This window comes from Haliotis rubra, unplaced genomic scaffold (assembly GCF_003918875.1).
Source record: "Haliotis rubra isolate DU_JTF1 unplaced genomic scaffold, ASM391887v1 Scf1326, whole genome shotgun sequence".
Lineage (NCBI taxonomy): Eukaryota > Metazoa > Mollusca > Gastropoda > Lepetellida > Haliotidae > Haliotis > Haliotis rubra.
This window is the reverse complement of record NW_025765255.1, coordinates 88,157-110,411: the sequence shown is the minus strand read 5'-3', so window position 1 is coordinate 110,411 and position 22,255 is coordinate 88,157. Positions and strand designations below refer to the sequence as shown.

At 41.8% G+C, this 22,255-nt stretch overlaps 2 protein-coding genes across 3 annotated transcripts in view; both read right to left on the bottom strand.

Moving 5' to 3' along the window:
- LOC124267628 (cholesterol 7-desaturase nvd-like) overlaps positions 1-1,437 on the bottom strand; it is a 31,741-nt gene extending 30,304 nt beyond the window's left edge. The window contains exon 1 of one of the 2 annotated variants that reach the window (XM_046702591.1): positions 646-1,437. In XM_046702591.1, the coding sequence (XP_046558547.1) occupies positions 646-1,102 (457 nt within the window). In that variant the 5' untranslated portion in view covers positions 1,103-1,437. The remainder of the gene's footprint in view (positions 1-645) is intronic. The other variant, XM_046702589.1, reaches the window with a different exon arrangement.
- Positions 1,438-9,266: 7,829 nt separating this feature from the next.
- The window catches only part of LOC124267629 (cholesterol 7-desaturase nvd-like), a 53,206-nt gene continuing 40,217 nt past the window's right edge, over positions 9,267-22,255 (bottom strand). The window contains exons 2-6 of the mRNA XM_046702592.1: positions 19,265-19,453; positions 17,853-18,031; positions 16,041-16,286; positions 15,434-15,607; positions 9,267-12,638 (exon numbers count right to left, since the gene is read on the bottom strand). Coding sequence (XP_046558548.1) covers positions 12,471-12,638; positions 15,434-15,607; positions 16,041-16,286; positions 17,853-18,031; positions 19,265-19,453 — 956 coding nt within the window. The 3' untranslated portion in view covers positions 9,267-12,470. The remainder of the gene's footprint in view (positions 12,639-15,433; positions 15,608-16,040; positions 16,287-17,852; positions 18,032-19,264; positions 19,454-22,255) is intronic.

Below are 22,255 nucleotides of genomic sequence, written 5' to 3'. Positions count from 1 at the left end.
CTGCCTTAATCATTCATTTGGAGTATGGAATTTGGCGCATCATATACATACATACATACATACATACATACATACATACATACATACATACATACATACATACATACATACGTACATACATACATACATACATACATGCATACCTACATACATACAAATATTTGTATAGCGCCAATCTCCAGGTCAGCTGTTCACACTAAATTTTTTATCATTAAGGTGATATCAACGGGTAAGACCATGGTACTAACAAACAAACGATAAGAATCAACTGAATGCCTAGATCATTGGATCCCGGCAAGCCCATGGGAGGCAACTCTGCGTTGCGAATAACGATGTCGTAAATTAGGATGACACGACCGGCCTTTTCGCCCTAAATATTGTGACCAAGAGCACCCGTCTAAATAAACCCTTCTGATCCGACGTCATGTGGAAGATAGGCCCCCTCAAACACGCGTGTATGACCGGGTTAAGGAGGATAACTCTCATTTATGACCAAATCCTCACAGATCTATCACTGGACCGCCTCGCCAGTAACAGGGTTGATTACCTGAATGTTTGAATGTGACCCGTATACCGTTATCTTTTGACACGACTCAGGTAAATGTATGTGTTGGTGGTAAGTGAAGGCTAATTAGATCTACATACCTAGAGCGTTCACCTCTTTCACCTGTCCCTTTGCAAGATCAAACGATTCCATCAAGCCGAACCAGCCGTTTGGGTATACAGGGGGTATATTACCTACAGCCCGACGTCTCCGAACCATGTTGGCAATATCTCGTCTCCCCATGGAGGGATCATGGGCGTATCCAACATCCTCTAGTCGACGTACCCGGTTGAGAGGTATAAAAAATAGCCGATACCCATAGTATAGCAGCAGAGCGACGGCAGTCGCACATACTGCAGTAATTATAGGCCATTCCACAACAAACGCACAAAGTTCAACAGCTAATCCGTTTCCGTGAAATAGTGAAGTAGTGGTTTCAATCCACAGAGCCTTCACCTCCTTCAGGGACTTGGGAAACCCCGTCTCCTTGCCTGATACGAAGTTTGTCAATGTACATACAAAACACACTGCTGCGGAGTATATACACCGAGTCGCCATCCTACTGGTAGACTGTTACCTGCCCTGTGATGGGTTCCCATGGACGCTCGGCCTCCTCCGTGCTCGACCACACATCCGCCGCTTTGACACACACACACAGATCGATCGGCCCGTGTAACTTCAGTCTACAGGCTGGTATCTGGGTCCCTGTGGCGAGATACGAGGCGAACGTTGTGCAATGTTCGCATTGCTGTAGTGAATCCTTCTCCGCGAGCCGGAATTGCGAAAGCGTTGCGTGACCTGTATTCTCCTTACAGTGAAAATGAAAGATTCGCTTCGTCAACAAAGTATTCAGTCAGCATCGACGAACCTGTCAGTACTCGCTGTCCGTTATGGACAGGTAATGACGATCCATACTCTAGTGCCCTGTGTTGGCGATGTAAATATTAGAAAAGACACATTGGAGTGCACAAACATTTGTTGTACATACTTGTATTGATACACGGAAATACAATTTAAGCGACACAGATAAACGTTTACATGACTAATTTCACTGACAGATTAGAACGTTCAGTCAGTAACTTCGAGTAAGGCTCCTTATGTTAAATTAGTGACTTATGTCCTACAATGACTACGCACTATTCGCTGTAACATAGGGACCAGCGGACGAACAATGAACGATCATGTTTGAAGGAATTTAAGGCAACAGTTGATAGTATTTCGGTTATGAAGTAGTGGTTTAAGCGTTCGCTGGTCAAACCGAAGACCCGGATTCACCGCATGGGTACAATGAATGAAGACCATTTTTGTGTCCCCAACCGTGATATTGCTGGAATATTGCTAAAAGCGGCGTAAAGCCATACTCACTCACTCACTCGTTGATGGCCTTTGCGATAGGTGTTACCTTAAATAATAATTATTCATTTCTGAGCAAATACGACTATGTACATGAATAAAATCCATATACAAGTTGTCAACAAATGACGCGGGTTGCAGATTAATCTGAGGTGGAATTTGCATAAAACTGCAAATTTATTTATTATAGATAATCCAATATATCAGAGCCTAAATGGTATTAATATTCCTTTCCATGAAGTTTTCATAGTTCACACATTCTCAGTTTTCGAGGTGTGTTTTTTTTCAAAATTCTCAAAAGATACCTTTGAACGTTAATATGAAATCATAGAGCTTGTAGTATTTGAGTTCGATAATGATAAAGATGAAAGTTCTGTAAGTGTATATTAATATAAAAATATGTTAAAAGAATTTTTCCTATCGAGAGTGAATAATAATCTGTATCATTTTTTACTTACCGATTATTAATCAATAATATAGTAATTATGTTATAAGATAGTTAACACTAATGATAGTTGACATTTGGCGTTGTGTGACCAGTAACTGTTCTTAGCACAAAATGGGGCGGTGGGGTAGTCTAGTGGTTAAAGAGCTAGCTCATCACGCCGAAGACCCGGGTTCGATTCCCACATGGGTACAATGTGTGAAGCCCATTTCTGGTGTCCCTCGCCGTGATATTGCTGGAATATTGCTTAATGCGTCGTAAAACTAAACTCACTCACTCAATCGATTCCCCGCATGGGGACAATGTGTGAAGCCCATTTCTGGTGTCCCCTGCCGTGATGTTGCTGGAATATTGCTAAAAGCGGCGTATAGCCATACTCACTCACTCACTCACTCATGTTACTTTAACTATAACACAGACACGTGTGTGTAGTGAGACAAAGCATATTTCATGTAACATACTAAACATACATATAGTCATACAGAGCTAATACAAATATACCCGATACAGCCCATGCCAGTCTAGAATATATTAATAGTAAGTCTTGATTACAAAAGAACATATCTGAGCTCCTTTTATTGTATATTTTTTCAAAATAATTTAGGAACAGCTTTTTATGTAATATATATTCATATCGGAGACTGAATGTAAGTCTAACTAAAATCAATTCCAACTCTACGTAGGTGCTATAAACAGCTCTGTTATGTATAGTACAGAACGGATATAAGTCATACCAGGATCCCGGTATCTAATCGTGTCATGTGTTGACCGGGAGTTTAGCAATACACACATCTTAATTTTCATGATGATGTGGTTGAACCTTGAGCTCATCTTTCTACACCACACGGACACATCCAGATGAGAGCGTTTGTTGACCACGTGACATACAAGGTGACAACGTCATGGTGACCTCGTGACGTTATGTTCACGAGACGCTGGTCACGTAATATTTGTGTTTGGGAGAGGTAGAACGAATCCGAGAACATACGTTTTGCAAGAATGCTTTTTCAAATATAATTGTATTATTATAAATTGTAGTTTTAACTTCTACAAGTTAAACGGAGATCCTGAAAATATACAGTAGTGGTATACTACAAAGACTGGGTCTGAAATCTGAAAGACCCAGTGGTTGACAGCATGAGCACTCACATGATGTCATATAATTTAGTCACATGACGTCGCATACTGTAGTCACATGACGTCACATAATGTAGTAAGGTCACACTGTCGTCACTCTGTCATCACTTTAGTTTTAAGTAGGATATTACAAAAGGAATATGATGTGAGCGAACCTGTAAGCAATAGCACATGACACCTGTTAATAAACTATACAGTTCGCTCTACCACCATGTATAGTGTAATAAAACACACTTTTGCCCTGAACTATTATAGTTAAAGCACGAGGACGAGTGCTTTAACTATAATAGTTCAGGGCAAAAGTGTGTTTTATTACACTATACATGGTGGTAGGGCGAACTGTATTTCTTTCTAAGATGCCAAATCTAATACTTTCTAAAGATAATTACGATTAATTTAAGGCAGAAAACAAACGACGGTGTCGGTGACCTAAATTAAGAATCCTCGCACAGGGCTAACTGGCGCGCTGTTCTATTGATGTGTCTGCCCCCTACGTTAAGACAAACGTTACCAGAAAAAAACAAATGATAACAGTTTGATGACGGTTTACGTTCGGATTAAATATCTTCTCTGAATTATTTTAATTACATCTGTCATTAACGTAAACCATATGGGGCAATATGAACGTTGCATTTCTACTACCAGCGTAAGTTTAGATCAGTACATCCAGAGGAAGTTGAGTAGTCAAGCGACATTCCACAATTGCATTGTGGGAATGTAAACATTACGAACGTTACCGTGTCGCTGAAAACTTGTGAGTCGAAATGACACATTTAACCGTCGTAAAACATAAACGTAATGCTTCCACCAGTGATGTTAGCTGCGTGAAGCAACAGCAAACCAAGAAACTGGATGCAACGGTGTAGTTTACTGTAGGAGGCTGTACGAGGCGATGACAACTGACATGCATCGTGACGTCGCTTACATTGTGACGTAATGTAAAATGGTTCGATTACGAGGGGGCACACTAGAATGGCGCAGTGACGGGATAACGTCATTCAATTGTTACGTCATCAAAAAACTATACCTTTATTGTCTGATAATGTATTTTTGTTCGATTGTTCTAACCGCTAGGCATCTTAGAATACACTACATATGTCACTTTTTAACTATCCGTGAAGATCCGGGTTAGAATTGATCTTCAGTAACCAATGCTTTTCGTACGAGGCGACTAACGGGATCGGGTGGTCGGGCTCGCTGAATTGGTTGACACATGTCATCGTATCCCAGTTGCGTAGATCGATGCTCATGCGGTTGATCACTGGGTTGTCTGGTCCAGACTCGATTATTTACAGACCGCCGCCATATACACTCTAAACCACAAGTGTTCAAGCAGAACAGTGGACGCGTCCGTGCGTGTTCTGAATTGGAACACATAGGCCATATTTAGACCAGGCGTGTTCTGTTTCAGAACACATGTGTTCAAAGTCTGTGAAGTAGGTGTTCTAATTTCAGAACACAATGTGTTATTAAAAGATTGTGGTTTCGTAAATGAAATGACTAAAATACGTTTAACATAACCATCAACCCGTTTAGATATTTTAAGACAATGTTGAACATTATACAAGCGGCCATTTAAAAGGTTTTAAAAAACTTGATAACAATTTCTGTATTTTAACTTTAACCTTTCCTACCCAGAAGGAGAATAAAAAATACATTTCTTTTGCAAGAGGAAAATGATTCCTCAAAATGTTCTTAATAACTAGGTAAAATCTGCTTATATATGGTCTACAATTGATAAATAGCTGAATAAGCAGCCTCTAAAGTAGACTATCAGAACACATAGCGTTCCTTTACATTTGATGAAATGAACACTTTAGGACGGTATCTGTTCTGCAAGGTTTGATTTGATATCTTATCGGCGTGTGTTCTCATTAGAACAGCTGATGTCTAACAAAGTGACGTCATGATAAACATTAGCAGATGTCTCTTCCCCAATGCTACCGAAAGACTCCATCAGGGTGGCAAATCCAACAAGACCGCAAAGATGTCAATAATAGACTGACTGACTGAGTTTGGTTTTACACCGCGTTTAGCAATATTCCAGCAACATCACGGCGGAGGACACCAGAAATGGGCTTCACACATTGCACCCATGTGGGGATTCGAACCCGAGTCTTCGGCGTAATGAGCCAACGCTTTAACCATTAGGCTACCCCACCACCCCGTCAATAATAGAAGTTAAAGGGTGAGTGGTATATTAAAATTCATGTATTACATACTTTTATATCCTGTTATGTAAGGAAACTTATCATTAAGTAGGTGGTTACAAAGATTCTTCCACAATGTACAAACGTGAATTGCATAATGGAACCTGTTTTGTATTGACTAACACAAAAGCGTTTTTCGTATTTGTGTGTGGGTTTATCCACAGTGTTTATCCACTGGTAGGGAACTTGGTCACAGTGAGCGGAGTCTTTGTGATTTTTGCGACGGAAACTTTGTGGTATGTCACAGAGTCTTTGTGATTTTAGCATCAGCAAGGGAAGGGTAAGGTACGGTAAATGGCCTGTATGCCTACAAAATGAATATTACAGGAGTGTTGAATTCACTTTTACTTACAGTAGGTTTCCATCAGAAACAAGTAAATATTATGATGTTCAGAATACGACTGATAATCATGTAAAACCATTAATTGTCACGAAATTAATCCTTTTTTGATAAATAATCGGTATACATGTATTGTGACAAATGACCCCATAAAGAAGACCCGTGCCAGTTATATTCGGACACTTGACGAAACTTCCATACACCTACATGTTAATTTAGTGTAGCATAAATAATTTTCACGAATTTAATTTTCGTATGATCCAAGTCAAATTTTTGCACATTTGTGAGGAATCATCTTACCTACAATCACTTAATTTCTGTTTAATTTTCCGTTGCTTTTTTATCGAATGGCAACAATTTAATCAACATATGTACAGTGCCGTGAACTCTTTAACATGGCGGCCTATGAGATTGTGCATTGTGGAACTATACATAAGTTAATATATGTGATGTCATTAGTTAAATAGTGGTCGGAAAATTCAACTGAAATTATGTGCGCAGAGCAGAGATGATTTCAAATTTGCCTGTCAAAGTTTACAAAGATCCATCCTAAACTCACCTCATGAAAATTATTTATGCTACACTGAAAAATAACATGTAAGTCTATGGAAGTTACGTCAAGTGTCCGAATATAACTGGCACGGGTCTGTAGAACACTTTGGTTTACAGTGTAGCTGGGGTATTGCTGAGTGCGGCGTAAAACTAAACTCACTCACTAACAATCTATATGCTAATTGTTAACACACCGTATACCACTTGCTAAAAGGCTATAATGCATGCTATAATAGGCTATAATAATCAGCAAACTACATGCCCTTGTTTACAATCTCTGAGCCGCTTTTGAACAAACACTATATTAACAAACTACATATATCATTTGTTAACAAACTATATGCGGCTCGTTAACGAGATAAATGCCACTGATTAACAATCTCTGTACCTCTTGTAAACAAACTATTTGCCACCTGCTAACAATTTGAAACTATATACCACTTGTTAACAATCTACATACTACTTGTTAACAAACAATATACCAATTGTTAGCAAACTATATATATGTCGCTTTTTAACATACTATATACTACTTGTTAGCGAACAATATACCACATGTTAGCAAACTATATATCGCTTGTTAACATACTATATACTACTTGTTAACATACCACTTGTTAACACACTGCATACCGTTCGACTCACGGACGATTCAGAAGCAAGGCACAGACTGTCACTTCACCTTGTCACCTTGTACCACGATGTTGAATGTCCTGAAACGGGTTAACCTGCACGGTGTCATACTCGGGGTTGCTGACCATCGACCAGCTCGTCAAGTTGTTAATTAGATGTATTCAGCATTTCAACAGTTCCACCATGTTGAATGTACACCAATTTCTGCCACTTCACCCCTCTGTCAATCATTGTCACACTATTCTCGTTTCTGTTCTTCTCTTCTCATAGTCTCTCTTTCCCACCCATCCTCAAACCCCAACCGGTCTCTCTGTAAGACGACAATTAAAGAGTGACTGAGTTTAGTTTTACGCCGCACTCAGCAACATTCAAGCTATATGGCGGCGGCTTGTAAATAATCGAGTCTGGACCAGACAATCCAGTGATCAACATCATGAACATCGATCGACCTACACAATTGGGATACGATGACATGTGTCAACCAAGTCAGCGAGCCTGACCACCCGATCCCGTTAGTCGCCTCTTACGACAATCACTGTTTACTGAAGATCAATTCTCACCCAGATCTTCACGGGCCTTAAAGAAACATATTAACCTGTTACTCTCTGAAATGTGTTTTGTCACTCGCTCCCAATAGAGACCGCCTTCACAAGATCGGTTTGTCTAGCTCAGTGACGCTTAGTCTCTGAAAATATATAATTTTGATACAAACAAACGTTATGGTGTTTCTTTTAAAATGAAAAGAAGCCCCAGTGAAGAGGGAGATTCAGAACTTGGGAAAATCTGGACTTGCTTCATTTAGGGCTTTAGCACTGCGGAGAGGGATAGGTGGCAGGGAAGATAATGTGGTTCAGGCACTGTGAGAAAGACTAGGTTACTGCGCTGTGCGGAGTTTGGTCAACAGCCCCGTGGTGGAGTACTTAGGACCTACATTTGCAAGCTGCTTTGTTTTATGTGTTTATTGTGTTCATTGTACATATTGTATAAATCTTGTGTATATTGTGAATACCCAACAGTTTCATTGTTTTACGCCACACTCCAGCAATATTCCAGCTATATTAAAAATTTTGACGACGGTTGTCTGTAAACAATCTGGTCTGGACCAGACAATCCTGTGATTGACGTCATGAGCATCGATCTTAGCAAATGGGATGCGATCATATATGCCAACCAAGTCAGCGAGCCTGAGCACCCGATTCCCTTAGTCGCCTCTAGTTTGCATGGGTTTGCTATCTTAAAGGGCGTCACGGGTCACACATGATATCCATCATGAGACAGACAAGTCTTCGAGGGGCGGTAGGGTAGCAAATGGTGAAAGCGTTGTCTGGTCGCTTTCATCGGGTTCGACTCCACACATGGGCACAAAGTGTAAAGCTGCATCCACTGCATCCTCGATAATCTCCAGGGTATACGTTACGATCACTCTCCACTATACCCTGGATGCATCCACGGCTTTGGGGCGATGATTTTATTACCTCCCTTGGCTAACTCCGCATTCTCACAGTAGCCAATCAGCTAAGCCGCCGTTACAACCGAGCTTGCCAGTGTCAACAAAGATTGCGGTCGCAGTTGCAAAGGTTTGTTCGCAGTGCCACTCAGATTTTTTGGGAAATAATAAAGACAAATTCACAGATCTGAAACTTTAAAAAGAATATATGAAAGAACTCCTTCTACTTCCTTCAGAGTACCTCTGCATCAATTGTGTTGCCAAGTTTAAACGGTTAGATAATTTAAGACGCGAAAGTGAGGATTGATTGGTACGCTCAACTTCCCAGCGTAGGCACCTGACTAGATAAAAGGCCAGCAAAGGGAGGTAATAAAATCATCGCCCCAAGCCGTGGCTGCATCCAGGGTATAGTGGAGAGTGATCGTAACGTATACCCTGGAGATTATCGAGGATGCATCCACTGTTGTTGTCTGCAACCTAGGCCCCCTCTCTTCACACACCAACACCAAACACAGATACATGTGACACCCAGGTACTGATAGCTCTGTTTTTTTGAAATCACGATTGGCGTCTGTACAAATATAAATATGTAGACAACTATGATAGAAAAATAATAATTTATTAATGCATATTTACATCATATATATACATACATACAGGTTGGTATTGACAGCCGTAGTCGTGAAGCTGTGGAAAGCACACGAAGCAGTGGTAATCACGGCTGTACAGAGGTGAAAGACAGGATATATATTATGCAAACACGTTGTCAATAGTTTCAAACTCCACACAACGCTGCAACAAAAGCATACGCATAAATATCAACAAATGAAAAGTGTCGATTTAAACAACACTGTAATTTAGTTATTTCTAAATGAATGCACTCCTAAACAGTCGCATTTACACCTGACATTAACATATAAATGGATTTACAAAAATGAATAAATTAACGAATAAACAAGTGCAGAACTAAATAATGACAAACTGCAGATGTGAAACTTCATGAACAAGAGCAGTGAAGTATTTTAAAGAAGCATCATATTAAAATTATTGTCGATACATTCCGTTTTGTAATGGACGACAATAGTACAACACTATGCACTATGGTATTGGCTGAGCCGGGCGGCAGTTATATTCAAGGGAGATCACTCATGATGGACAAATCAGGCACACATTTACAATGCTGGTATAGAGCGCAGTACAACATGCGTCGCCCTTGCACAATTTACAGGAAAGCCGGAGCAATACGCAGCAAATGTCAGGTATTGTAAATCAGGTAGTAATTGCACCATGAACTTAATGCGGGACCCTAAAGTCACAGAATACGTGACACGAGGCATTCAGGAGCGTAATTTTAAGTTCCTCGCGTTCAAATACGTACGAAAACATTAAACTAACCAAATGGTTTCACAACGCTCAGCATAATTATTCCATGTCGCCACTTCAGGATATCTTTATTAACTCATCGGATGTAAACGTCCCACATACCATAACTCAACTGCAGTGAACTGTGCATAAAAGACGCAAAACCTTGTTATTAATAGACATAGAAATTGCTGTTGAGAGTTATGCGCTATGCTACAAACATGGGCAGCACGTGAACCAATAAACAGTGGGAAACTGAGCTTTAAAACGCGTTTTAAGAAAGTGCTATAAACAGGTGTAGAAATACGCTATAACCTAACTCCACTGGCGTGAAACCATACCCTTAGAGTGAGTGAGTGAGTATGGTTTTACGCCGCTTTTAGCAATATTCCAGCAATATCACGGCGGGGGACACAAGAAATGGACTTCACACATTGTACTCATGTAGGGAATCGAACCCGGGTCTTCGGCGTGACGAGCGAACGCTTTAACCACTTTCCTACCCCGCCGCCCCATGAAACTGACAATTTACAATGACTTACAATGATAAATTTGATGGTGGACAAGCACCTCGAGCGATGAAACTAATGGTGAACATGGACCTCGACTCATGAAATTAATGTTGGACATGGACTTTGAGTGATAAAACTATAGTGGACAGAGAACTCGGTGAAACCAATGGTGGAAAATGGAAATATGCCCTAATGGATATAACTATTGGCGAAACCATAACCCTCGCAGTGTTTGATAATTCCACAACATAACATAAACGGCGATTCTGCCATGGTTAGTTTTCACTCTTCCCTCTATAAGCGCCTCTATGCACTCGTACAAATGTTAGGCGCATGGACGAGAAGCGCCAAACTAAATATGACACTGCATTATCGACACACTTTGGAATGTCGGATAGAAACATAGAAAGAAATGAAACAAGCGTGTTTGTCACTTAAAAATAAATATTTCACATCCAGAGATATATACATTAATATTATACATTGTAAAATAAATGTCATTCAGCGACAGCTTGTATAACGGCACTGGATACAATGCAAACTGCAAACACAACTGTAACGGATTTCTGCACTTTGGTTTGCGAGTGTCTCTAAACCATTAATTACCTGTACATCGTCAGATGGTCACACGTGTCCGTGACATTCATTCATTGATTAGTAAATATTACATTCTCACATTCTCACAAGTCAGTCTCTCCAACAAATAATAGTATATCTTGTTTTATACAACCTTGGCACTTTGGGGTACATCGAAAGATCTTGCATTGAAATAGCAATTTTCAGTATCCCTGTATGTTACGTATCTTAACACAACTGTATGCAGACATAGACATCTTAATCTGCTCCGCATGCATGGACTAATGACATTATATTTGAGATCGACAACAACTACAAGTTATTGTTTACGACATTCAACGTCATCGACCAGTTTCTGTCATGACGTCACACCAGTTTCCATACACGTATATATATATCTGTGGCGTCCATGCCGACTGTTCAAAAACGTGTCACCCGGAATACGCGAGACAGACTGTATTTTACAGTCTTGTATTGGAAAGCAACCTGACATATTCGTATTTGCAACCTATTAGCTCTAAGAGAAATATTCTGATTCTCCTCCGCTGTCAGAAAATTTACCTGGAATATCGAGAGACTGTATACTGACCAACGGACCTTCGGCAAGTCAAAAGGTACAGTGAACTCTGTATAAAAGGAAGCTGGCTATAGAATGAAGACTGCTATCGTAATATATTCCAAATGTATTTGCACGTAAATCACAGTGCAGGGTTGACAAAACTGTCATTTCCCAAAAACTATTTTTATGTATTTGAAACTATAACTCGACTTTGACAAGACGGAAGCACAATAATATATAACCCCGGGACGGTACCACCACGCACATTGCCCTAATACTGAAATTATGAGCCATCACAGAGAACCCTTTGTAACAGAAACCAGAACTAATCAAGAAATCTAGGTCGTCTGAGTAGAACTGCACAGACCCGTTTACTCGACTAACGTTAGGGTTCCATCAAAGTCGACCTTTGTGGTATCTCGATGTTCTCCTCGTATGCCACACTTGCAGTACACCCAGCTACTTTTATTGAGCCGAAGCCGAATACAACTGACTCTCCGGCTTCTCTTGTATTGAAGAGAATCCGAAAATTATCAACTCCTAGATATCACTTCTATTGATCCGAATGCCAAATTACTAACTCCTCAACATCACTTTGATCCGAATCCAAACATTACTCCCTCCTCAAAAATCAGCGTTTTGCTGAATCCGAAATTTCCAACTCATCCACTTCATTTGTGTTGATCCGAATCCGATTGTGGCAAACGCCTTAAGAAAGGGCTTCGTTTCCTTGACACGACGTGATGACGATGAGGATGATCACTGTTACAGTCAACGTTGAAGAGTTGTGGAAGTGTATTTCACCAGTCCATATTCTCCTTTCGGAATGTGTGTCGGGGACTGTTTTTGGAGTAGAACTGTGAGTACCATCTCCTGTGTTTGGCGATAAGCGAGTCCTCCTTGGATTTCACGAACATCGGTCTTCCTTCATACCGTTTGTTGTTCCATATCATGACATCCCGCTCAACCTGCAACCATCAATAGATATATTAATGATCATGGCGTTCAGTGTGCAAACATCTATAATAATAAAAAAATATACTCTAACTCAATGGTGGACGATTTAAGTTGTTTTACGCTGCAGTTGCTAATATTATGGTCCAGTTAAAGTAATGGTGTACGATTTAACTTGTTTTACGCTGCAGTTGCTAATATTATGGTCCAGGTAAAGTGATGGTGAACGATTTAAGTTGTTTTACACTGCAGTTGCTAATATTATGGTCCAGGTAAAGTAATGGTGTACGAATTAAGTTGTTTTAAGCTTCAGTTGCTAATATTATGGTCCAGGTAAAGTGATGGTGAACGATTTATGTTGTTTTAAGCTTCAGTTGCTAATGTTATGGTCCAGGTAAAGTAATGGTATACGATTTAAGTTGTTCTACACTGCAGTCGCTAATATTATGGTCCAGGTAAAGCCGTGGTGGATGAATTGATTTGTTTGCACAGCAATCGCTAATATCATGGTCCAGGCAATAATGGTGGACAATTTAAATGTTTTTACGCTGCAATCGTCAATATCATGGTCCAGGCAAACCAGTGATGGACGACTTGTATTGTTTTACGCTGCAATCGGCAATATTTTGGTCCACACAAACCAGTTGTTCAATGACTAGCGCTTCTTGTACAAGTCATCTATTTTAGATACACCAGAATCTTATTTCGGTCACTTTCCACAAACGGTAGCGACTGGGCACCAGTTTTGAACCAGAGCAAATTTAAGTGAGCAAATTTAGCAATATTACAGCAATATCAAGGCGGGTGAGTGACATTTTACCCATGTGGGGCAGAACCCGGGTGTGATTTTACGCCGCTTTTAAGCAATATATATGAATGTCAGCAATATCACGGCGGGGGGCGACATTGAGTGTAATCACGAATGGGCTTCACACATTGTCACTGTGCCGTAAAACATGAGGGAGCATCAGAACCGGCGGGGACACCTTTGTGACGAACACGGCGAACGCTTTAACCACTAGGCTACCCCATCGCCCCAAAGCGTAAAACAACAAAAACAAACCAACAAACAAAAACAAAGTAGGATGAAATTAGGTCAACGTCGTGACGAGCTACGTTGCCAACGGTTCCTCGACCTACTACGTGATGGGGAGCACATCAAAGACATCAACTGTATAAGGCAACCGTCTCTGTGTGAGAGCTAACAGCCTTTTCCCGACGTCAATATCTCAATACAATAGTTAATATTGTATGTAGAAATCTTGCTACTATAAAATCGTTTTATGACAAAGAAACATGAGACCGTTATAAAACATTAATCTGTTGATCAGTTGAAAAGCAGATTCATCAATGTTTTCTATAGACAACCACAGACAATAGACACACGTCACAGACTCTGAATATTACATGATCTTGCCTTTGATTCCATATTGTGTTGTATTTCCTAAAAATATTAATTTCCTCTAACGAGTTTGAAATGTTGAATGCAGAAGTATTCTTTTATCATCTGAAAAGATGTATACGGATGGTTTGTGATGAAACGAATGTCATATACCGTGCGTCTGTTGAGTGAGTGCCCGGGTTCGATTCCCCACATGGGTACAATGTGTGAAGCCCATTTCTGGTGTCCCCGCCGTGATATTGCTGGAATATTGCTAAAAGCGGCGTAAAACTAAAACTCACTCATTCACTAACTGTTGTGAACATTTTAAGTCATGTCGGCAGTATTTAGGTCATTGGATGACTACAGCGTTTGTAAACGTAACGTCAAAATAAAATCCTAACAATTGATATATTGGGGATTACAATTTCTCAGCATAGAACAAAAATCTTGTACACGTTTTAGTTGAGTCCCACCCTTGATTCGATTCCACGCTCTCAAAGTGAGGCACCAAAACGCCCGCAAACAAAGTCAACGACCAAAGACACTCTACAAAGGCTTCCACAAAAATGGACGCCTGACAACAGGTTGTCAAGGCCACGTGCTTTATGTACCCGTCTGACAAGTTATGCTGGTACGGCTCCCATGGACGAAGATATTACATGATAATATAATAAAATCCTGTCACTAGAGGACTGTAAATCAACCAGTAATGTGTCACTGAATGTCACTTGAAACTAGTTGGAGATCAGAAAAACGCTGAAGTACAAAACAACAGCACAGTATAAAGGCCGGGCAATATGTAGGCAGCAGCTAACGTTTGACACCATACTGGGCGGTGGGTCTTACAGTCTCCTACCTTCATGGCTTTACACAAACATTCCAGCTGTTGATGGGAAGTGTAGTCGCAAATATAATTCACAAATATAATTGGTTTAAAAAAAGTGACAAAGCAAAATTGAACGAATATGTTGGTAGCGTTCATAAATATATTTCAATGATATGAATCTCACAGACCTCATTTCATGTGTTTTATGTTTCGGCAGTGTCTCCACTGCACATCATTGTGTGTCTGTTGTATGAGGTCATTGCGTGTCTTGTGCCTCCAATGTGTATATGTATGTGCCTGATTGTGAGTGTGGGATAATTATGTGTGTCTACCGTTCGGTACGCGTATGCACAAGTGCGTATGCGTTCTGCCTCGACTTGACTGTAACTTGGGCCGGTGGGGTAGCCTAGTGGTTAAAGTGTTCGCTCGTCAAGTCGAAGACCCGGGTTCGATTGCACACATAGCGTGAAACAACACTCACTCACTCACTCACTCACTGTAATATATCTGTATAGCCTCCCCGAACATGACGAACTTGGCGATGAATGTGGGCTCACTCACTCACTCACTCACTCACTCACTCACTCACTGTAATATACCTGTATAGCCTCTCCGAACATGAAGAACTTGGCGATGAATGTGGGCATTGTCCAGGAGACGTAGATGTTGTGGACGAGCTTCTGCACCATAGGCTCGATGGGGGTGAGACTCTGTATAAACACTCCTTTGCCAAACATGCTAGTGAACTCCAGATACACCACCCCGGGTCCGATCTGAAACAGGGGGGCACGGTCTTCACGTGGACAGGTGGATTCAAAACATCAAGACAATATCGATAAATACAGTCTATCTGCCGAAACACTTCCCGTTGGGCAAAAACAACAAACAAGTGATTTTAATTACATGAAGCGATCACTGAAAATCAGTGCTGACACCAGGTGTTAAAACGCTGCACCTGTGCACAACAATACAATTGTGCAAGACGCACGCTTAAACGATTGAATATTGTTGAACAACAACACCTTCCCAACAATAAGCGGTCGATGGCATGACCAAAGAAAGTCCTTGTCCATTGACACTGTCAGACAAGTAACTCATTTAATTATGCTTCAAGCTACATATTAGGACCGGGATGTAGCCATAGATAAGAAGATTAAAATGAACTGTCCACACGTGTATATATCCCTTATGCAATGAATGACGTACCTGTTGAGCGCAGATGTTGAGGTCGACTGGAGGGAAGTGGATGCCGAACATGTTGATGCTGTGCTGTAGCTTGATGTTACCGATGTGTCCATCTGGGGGAGACAAGGCATGCCACTCTGCGCACCACTCGTGTTTAGCGAAGCCCCACATCTTGTTCCACATGTGACGCAGGTCTATCCCAGCACCGATAAACGACCCGTGCACCTGGGCTAGATGCACCACGTCAGCACCGTTCTCAGGTATCTCCTGGGAACAGAAGGACAACAGGGTGAGGTTGAGGAGAGGAGGACGAGTATATCTTTTATAGAGGTGGAGGAATATGCCTTTACGCCTCTGTCAGGAACAGTCAAGCACTAGCAATTGTCCAGAAGTATTAAAACAGTATTCAAGCAATACTCAAGACATATTTCCAGCAATATTGTATAATGCTCTAGCAATATTCCAGCAATATCACGGCGGGGGACAAACGAAAAGGGCTTCACACATTGTACCCTTGTGGGGAATCGAACCAGGGTCTTTGGCGTGACGAGCGAACGCCTTAACCACTGCTCCAGAAGTTGTAGAAGTACTCCAGCAAACCTTTAGCAATATACCAATAATATTCCAGCAGTATTCCAGCGATACGCTAGCTATATCCTTGAATGAATACTCCAGCAATGTTCCAGAACTCCCCCCCCCCCCCTCCCGAAGTTAATGTTTGGCAGTGGCGGAGCCGGGGGGGGGGGCACACAGACAGACAGACAGACAGACACACACGTCCATGAAAATTCCAGGATCCGCCTATGCCAGCAGTGTAAGAGCAAACTTTCATCAGTATTCCAGCAATATTCTAGCAATACTTCAGTCATATTCCAGCAATATTCCAGAAGAATGCCAGTAGTATAGAATGACAGTAAATGGATATAACGTTTTCGGATAGCGGCGAAATAACACATATCCTAACAATATTTGACAAACAATTTCAAAAGTACAAGCAAAATGTCACATGCTCAAATACTACAAACATAAGGTCCAAAACAGAACTACGGTATCAAATGCATAACCAATCAAGTAACCATTTTTTGCTTGTATCATTTAAGCCACTATCAAACATGAGCGTGTTGCTTTCTCATTCCAGGCACTTTACTTTCATAACCGCTTGCGTGTGTACCATGTAATAGCCTTGTTTATTGTTGGTATCGGAGGAACGTAACAAGTCGAAACCTGGATCGATGGCGTTTAATGAGGTTTGGGTAAGAGTCAATTTGTATTAAAACAGGAACGCAGACTTTTATTACAGTGTGTTGCATAACACAGCAGTCAGCAATATTCAAGCTGGCCCCGGGAGTCAGAGAATAATCGTGTCTGGGTCAGACGAGCCAGTGATTGATATCATAGTTTGAAACTAATCCAGAGAACTGGTGTTAACCGGTAACCTGGGTTTGTAGCCAGCCATGTGTAAACAGGTGAGTGAGTACGGTTTTACGCCGCTGTTAGTAATATTCCAGCAATATCACAGCGGGGGACACCAGAAATGGGCTTCACACATTGTAAGGAAACGAACCCGGGTCTTCGGCGTGACGAGCGAACGCTTTCACCACTGGGCTACCCCACCGCCCCTCATCCTTAAACAAGGCATATGCTTAAATTATTACTTACATTTAATCTCAACTGGGTTTAGCTCCAATTGATAGAACGGACTCCGAGCCATCAAATGCTACTTGTCATTGATAAATCTTATATTTACATGTCCTCGGCCCAGTTTAGTTGTCACGGTCCAGCGGAGTAGTGTGAATGCTGAAGGAATCCATTTGGTCACCTATCATGACTTACCTCTATATGAGCGTTGATGATGTGCTCGCTTCGACCCCGGTACGTCCACGACCCGTTGGAGATCTCCTCCAGCTCCGGTAACATCCACGAGGGGTCAATGCCCTCGGCGTGGTGCCACAGATAGATCCATCCATTCAGCTCCGTCACCGGCCACGACTTCACCTTGGCGATATCAGGGACTGAAACACGGAATGGATTAGTTCGTGAGTACTTGAACATGCTCTAGTCAGCAAGGGTTGTTTCTGTGAGTGAGTGAGTGAGTTTAGTTTTACGCCGCACTCAGCAATATCCATGCCATATGGCAGCGACCTGTAAATAATCGAGTCTGGACCAGACAATCCAGTGATCAACACAGAAGGTCGCCACGTTTCTAGTTCTCAGCAACATGGGCAGTGGGATTCTAAGGTGAGGTGAGGTGAGGTGAAATTGGGTTTTACTTCGTGCTTGAGAATATTTCGCTCATATGACGATGTGCATGCGTGTGTATGTGTATGTGTATGTGCGGCTGCTTGTACTAGCCCAGACTTAAGCTGGCGTTAGAGTGCTAACCCACTGAGATACCATGCCGCAGTGAAGCATGAATACCCCACTCAGACACATTATACTGACTCCGAGCCGACCAGTCCTTGTTGTACCCATTAATGCCGAGCGCCAGGTAGGGACCAACAAGTACCATATTTTAACGTCTTTTGGTATGACGCGGTCGGGGATCGAACCCGCGACCTTCCGCTCTCCGGGCGGACGCTCTAACCACTACACCACGGAGGCGGTCGGGATTCTAAGGTATGTAATGTGGGATTTAGATCAAAGACGAGAGCATTCAGAAAAGTCCAGGGGACACAACTCTCCACACCACCACTGACCTGATACCTACTGAATATGACACAAGCGCTATCAAGAGTGACTGTGAAAGTAGAAAATGGGTACCCGGTGGGATAAGTCATATGACTAACCTTCCAGCGCCTCACAGGCAGCTTGGGTTATCTGGGGTAATGATAAACTCTCTGCGCTTAGAGCATGCTGTCGGTGTGAATTTAGCGCAATGTAAATGAACTTCTTATCATTATCATTATATGAAAGTATCTTGTTTCACTTAGGCAGTGATGAAATCTGCCTTCATTACTATAATTAGTCTGATGCTAAATTAGAGAGTGAGCTTGGTTTAACGCTTTGAAACGTTTTCAGTTACATGAGCCTGTTGGGGAAAGCCCAAATTCGTGATGGTCAACAATGCTTCAGTGAAACTCATAAGTATTATTATTATTATTATTTGGGGAGAGACCGAGATCATATGACTTGGGTACAATGTGTGAAGCCCATTTCTGATGTCCCCAGCCGTGATATTGCTCGAATATTGCTAAAGCGGCGTAAAACTAAACTCACTCACTCACTCACTCTCTCATATCACTTACTCTTGTCCGTGTAGGGGATGTGTGTACACTTGCCGTCCTCTCCTCGGAATCGCCAGGCGTGGTAGGGACACTCCAGAGTATCGCCGAACACCCGCCCCCCAGCCGCCAGATTGGCCCCCATGTGAGGGCAGTAGGCGTTGATGGCGTGCACCTCCCCTTTCTCGTCACGGAAGACGGCTAAGTCCAGTCCTGGGGAGAAATTAGAAATGTTGTTAGTTGAACAGTTTATCACTTATAGTCAATACATACACGGGAGCCGTGCCTGGGTATAGAGGGCTCTGACATGGTATCCATCGAGAGCTGAACCATAACTAATTATAGAGAGCTGATCCATGACTATCCACAGAGAGCTAAACCAGGACTATCCACAGAGAGCTGAGCTATCACTATCCATAGGGAACTGAACCAGGACTATCCACAGAGAGCTGTACCAGGACTATCCATAGAGAGCTGAACCAGGACTATCCATAGAGAGCTGATCCATGACTATCCACAGAGCTGATCCATAACTACCAATAGAGAGCTGAAACATTACATTACTTACTAACCATAGATAGCTGAGCCATAACTATCCATAGAGAGCTGAACCAGGACTATCCATAGAGAGCTGAACCAGGACTATCCATAGAGAGCTGATCCATGACTATCAACAAGAGCTGAACCAGGACTATCCATAGAGAGCTGATCCATGACTATCCATAGAGAGCTGAACCAGGACTATCCATAGAGGGCTGATCCATGACTATCCACAGAGCTGATACATGACTACCAATAGAGAGCTGAAACATTACTACAAATAGAGAGCTTAGCCATGACTATCCATAGATAGCTGAGCCATGACTATCCATAGAGAGCTGAACCATGACTATCCACAGAGAGCTGAACTATGACTATCCACAGAGAGCTAAACCAAACTATCAACAGAGAGCTGATCCATGACTATCCATAGAGAGCTGAGCCATGACTATCCACAGAGAGCTGAACCAAACTATCAACAGAGAGCTGATCCATGACTATCCATAGAGAGCTGAACCATTATTATCCATAGAAAGCATAACAAGGACTATCCACAGAAAGCTGAAATATTACTATCCACAGAACTGATTCATGACTACCTATTGAGAGCCAGTGTCACAAAACAATCGCTTATTTATAGTCCTCTTAATATTGAAGGGAAGCCCCCAAAGACACGTACGTGTACCCGGTGTTGACCAGCCAGGTAGAGCCCCAGCATGGGCATCGTGCTGAGTTTCAGGGGAATCTAGAATTCGAACCATTGATCAGCGGATCCCGGTGTGGTCAAGGGGTGCAACTCTGCACGGCCCCTCAGACCACATAGACGACGTGACACAGTTTCTCAGGGAGCGAACGCTAATAACCTTACCACAACCAGAAAACGTCGTCTTGAGTATACATTATAAATTCTACATCTGCACCTTATGTTAAATTGGATTCAAGGATGAAAAACTTTATTGCCTATTCAGGCCAATATATATTTTATGTCCGAGGACATGTCATTATGACAGACATGGTTGATAACACACGTCCCGTAAACAACACGCATATATCATACACCATAACACAACATCGTTGCTACGCCTTCAACCGAGTACCGTTAACAAAATTACGCATAACATCTACACGCTGTGTTTTTACCGTATTCTGCATAAATCAAACCCATCCATCCATTTGAGAGCGTAAAGGTTTGATTGAAGACAAATATAAAGTTAATTTGCGAACGCGTTAACTATTTACCCGAGACCTAATTCTTCACGTTACTGAAATAGCTACATTCTCAGTGCGCGATTTGTGTGTTAACTAAACATGGCTTTCATTTAGCTAGAGATTGCCAGTACAGCGATAGTCCTCAACGCGGCATGATTAGGCATATTGACAATCCTGTAAGAGGTGTCTCGCTTCACCAACATCATCATCGTCGCCGTCGTCGTCGTCGTCATCATCACCACCGTCATCATCATCGTCGTCGTCGTCGTCGTCGTCATCATCACCACCACCGTCATCATCGTCGTCATCACCTTCGCCGTCACTATCATCATCAACATCGTCGTCGTCATCATCATCACCATCATCGTCGTCGTTGTAGTCATCATCATCACCACCACCACCATCATCATCATCGTCATTATCATCATCATCATCATCGTCATCATCATTACCATCGTCATCGTCGTCGTCATTATCATCATCAACATCGTCGTCGTCATCATCACCACCATCGTCATCATCGTAGTTGTTGTCGTCGATAACTTCCAAATCATCATCATTATCATCATCTTCATCATGACCCTCATCACAATTATTGAACACAATTCTCACCAATGATCCAACTACATGACAGCGGATTGGAAACAATCGAGTTTGAAACAGATACAACAGCCCAGTGTCCGACGCTGTGAGGCGACACTCTCTTATTGCTACGCTACTCAACAGATGTAAAGGGCCACCCGATTTTCCCATATTGATACAGTTAATATGTCCGTCCATGCCGTGCAATAATCGGATGGCTCATTTTTGAGCAGCATATTTTACCCTTTGATGCATTAGTGAGAAAGATTTAATTATGGATAAAGACATACTACTTTTCTTATTAGCAAAGTTCAAATAATTCTGCTGTTAAGTCGTGATCGGTAGCCAAAATACTACTAATGATGCGTGAAGTGATTCATTAACTGTTAAAATATTAACGTATTCTGACGTCGGTAATCCGGACGATCCCTTGATGATGTCGCCCGGATTAACAAATTACCGGATTAAGGAAGGAGTGAGTGAGTGAGTTTAGTTTTACGCCGCTTTTAGAAATATTCCAGCAATGTCATAGCGGGGGACACCAGAAATGGGCTTCACACATTAAGGGAATCGAACCCGGGTCCTCGGCGTGACGATCGAACGCTTTAACCACTAGGCTACCCCATCGCCCCAATTAAGGAAGGAAATAAAATAGAGATGTACAACTTCTTTATTAAAGTGAGA